At 37.4% G+C, this 3,476-nt stretch overlaps 1 protein-coding gene across 1 annotated transcript; it reads left to right on the top strand.

Annotated features, from left to right (window-relative positions):
* Positions 1-2,188: 2,188 nt before the first annotated feature.
* Positions 2,189-3,118, top strand: LOC114756911 (disease resistance protein RPS5-like). Its single transcript, XM_028945878.1, has one exon. The coding sequence runs from the start codon at positions 2,189-2,191 to the stop codon at positions 3,116-3,118; it is 930 nt and encodes a 309-aa protein (XP_028801711.1).
* The last annotated feature ends 358 nt before the right edge of the window (positions 3,119-3,476 follow it).

Genomic DNA, 3,476 nt, shown 5'->3' with positions numbered 1-3,476 from the left:
CATAATCATGGAAGCAGCATCTTCTGTCATATGGGATGCCACCAAGTGCTTCTGTGGTTTCCTCAGCAAAAAAGCTGCTTATCTTTGCGACTTGGAAGACAATCTGAAGTTGCTGGAACGAAAATCGGAGAAGCTTGAAGAGAGGAAGAAAGATGTGGAAGCAGTTATTGAAGAAGAAGAAAATGCCGGAGAATGGCATAGGACTCATCGCGTGAGCGGCTGGCTGAATAGAGTTGCAAACATTCAACAGGTACGTACTACTACATGTTATATTTATTATTTAATTTTTAATTTAATTTCATAGCCCATTAAGTACATCCGTTTGATAGTTATTGCTCTCTCGAGTGTTATATATTTTCAATTAATGTCGTCTGACATAATGCACACCTTCGTGCTTTTACTATTTTCAAGTGGCCGGTTATAATCCAGGGATAATTAATTTCCTTATCCAAGACCTGTATATAATTATTTAATTCAACCTATAGCTCATATTGTTTTAACCATGGCTTTTAATTGATGCTAACAAACTAAGCATGCTTGTTCTTGTCTACAAGCATGTAATGCGCGCACACATCTGTGTATGCGTGCTCTCATGTTCAAGATCTAGTTACCACCTGTACATTCAAATTTGATTTGAGAGAATAGAACGATGACATTGTGAAGCTAATTAACAATATTATATTCACAGGAAATAAAAGATATTCAATTACGTGGAGATGAACAAATTCAAAACAAATGCCTAAGTAAATGTTGTCCGAAGAATTGCATGTCAAGCTACAAGTTAGGGAAGAATGTTGTCAAGATCCTGAGTAATATAGATGAACTAGAAAATGACGGGAAAGGGTTCTGTAAGGATTTTCAAGTTGCCCACAGGTGTCTACCTAAGTCAATTGAGATGCCTTGTGGTGAGACAGTGGGCTTAGAATTAACGTTTGATAAGGTATGGAAAATTATTGAAGAAGAAGATGTTGGAATCATTGGCTTACATGGGATGGGCGGGGTGGGGAAGACCACCTTGTTAAAAAAAATTCATAATGAACTTGGGAAGAGATCGGATTTTTTCATTATATGGGTGGTGGTATCCAAAAATCCCAACTTGGATAGTATTATGCAGGACATACATTCGGTAATGGGTGGAGAGGGCCGTTGGAATGATTCTAGCAACCAAGATGAAAAAGCTGCAAAGATTTACAATGTCCTAAAACGGAAGAAGTTTGTTTTGTTATTGGATGATGTGTGGGAGCCATTGGGCTTGGAAAAGATGGGAGTGCCACATCCAAAGGAAACTAATTTTCAATCCAAAGTGTTATTTACAACACGAATCAAGGATTTGGGTGCGAAAATGAATGCTCAAAGAAATTTGAAAGTTGAAACTCTAACAGAGAAAGAAGCGTTAGAGTTATTTTGTATGAAAGTTGGCCAGGAAACTTTAAAATTTGACCCTATCATTCCAAAAGTAGCAGAGGAGATGGCTAAAGAATGTAAAGGGCTTCCACTTGCACTAACTGTGGTAGGAAGCGCTATGGCTGGTGTGGACAGTGTGGAAGCATGGGAACACTCAAAGGATAACTTAACAAGTTCTTCATGGATTGCTTCAGATTTGGAGACCAAGGTGTTTTCTATCCTCAAGTTTAGCTATGATAAACTACCGGACGAAACACACAAAAAGTGTTTCTTATATTGTGCATTATACCCAGAGGATGATGAGATTCAAGTGTACAATCTCATTGATCAATGGATAGGGGAGGGATTTCTTAATAATGGTGGGATGAGAAGTGTACTTGATATGCGTCGCCATGGTGGTTCCATAATTAAAAAGTTGAAGGTTTCATGCTTGTTAGAGGATATTGAAGATGATATCTTTTTGAAGTGCTCAATTAAGATGCATGATGTCATCCGTGACATGGCATTATGGATTGCCCGAGATCAAGATAGAAACAAAAAAAAGGTTATAGTACAAGAAGATGCACAGAAAATGTCTCGAGCTGGTGTTGAAAATTGGGAAATGGTTGAAAGGATTTCAATAATGAAATGTGAACGTGCTACATCATGTATGCAATTACAAGGCAGAACCTGGACAAATCTCATAACATTAATATTGAAGTTTGATATCGTTGGATTTGTTTCAATAAATGGATTACAAAACATCCAACATGCGAGGCAATTAAAAGTCCTGGAACTACACAAAATGGAAAACGTACCTGACGCAGAACTAGGTGTCTTGAGTCTTTTAGAATATCTCTCATTGTGGAAATGCAACTTAACGAATGCATCAGACATTTGGAGAGGGTTGAAGAATTTGAAAAACCTGAAGGTTCTTCATTTGTTTTTATTTAAAGATGCTGATACTCCTTTAGGATTGATATCAAATCTTCATCAACTGAAAGTGTATAGACTTGAGACCCATGGAACTCTGCAAACTGGCAAAGATGTGAGAGAAGAGAAAAAATTTCAGGAGCTGGAGCGCTCATCAAACTTAGAGGAAATATGGGTGCAAATAAAATCTGAGATTAGCCTCAGCAAATTATTTGAATCGGCCGAGTTACAAAGCTCCATATATGGCCTTGAGATTGAAGGTGTTCAAATTAACATGCCATTATTAGTGGCAACCATGTCAAAAATGAAGCACCTGCAGCGTCTTGTCTTGAAACTTTCACCTGCTGAGATAGATCCTTCTGTTTATGACGCGTGTTGTCTATCCACGCTCCGAACTGTGAGAATTTTAGGGGTCAACACAATACATCATTTGACGTGGTTGAAGTATGCTCCAAACCTTCAAGAACTTGTTGTTGAAGAGTGCTCGTCAGTAGAAGAACTAATTAAGGGAGAGAGATTAGAAGATGAGAAAGATACTATATTCCCTTCTCTCGTACAGCTGACATTGTACCTTCTGCCAAATCTTAGGAGCATTCACGAGAGAGTCTTGTCTGTCCGTTCCCTAAGATCCATTGAAGTGCACCACTGTGAGCAGCTGAAGAAGTTACCTTTTGATTCTAATTCTGCCAGGACCAAGTTGAGACATATCCGTGGAGCTCAAGCGTGGTGGGACAACTTGGAGTGGGATGACTCAGCCATTAAAACCGCTTTCCAGTCTAAATTTCAAGATTCATATTATTGAATGCCACTTTTTCGGTAAAGGTATTCATTCTAGTCCTAGTATCATTAGTATATATGTCTTTTTACTCGTATTTAATTATAATTTATGATTATTTACTTGTATATCGCTGCAGATTTATTTTGTCATGGTCTTTACTTGCTTTTGGGACTCCGTAATTCTAATTAGCCTGGTATGATATTCTTCACTTTTATTTAGTTTCCCCTTTTCATCTCATTTAGTATGATTATCATATCAACATTTCCTTCTTTGCTTTCATTGTTTTTAGAATAATGATTCAGTCATTTTCTTAGATTTTGATATTCATTAACACATGAATATATAGCAATTCGATTTCAAAATATACTTTCATGCCTCGAAA

The sequence above is a fragment of the Neltuma alba genome, unplaced genomic scaffold, assembly GCF_004799145.2.
Source record: "Neltuma alba isolate B1F8T4 unplaced genomic scaffold, ASM479914v2 tig00010544_pilon, whole genome shotgun sequence".
NCBI classification, from domain to species: Eukaryota; Viridiplantae; Streptophyta; class Magnoliopsida; order Fabales; family Fabaceae; genus Neltuma; species Neltuma alba.
Note: the sequence above shows the minus strand (reverse complement) of the source record. Positions and strands in the feature narration are given on the sequence as shown.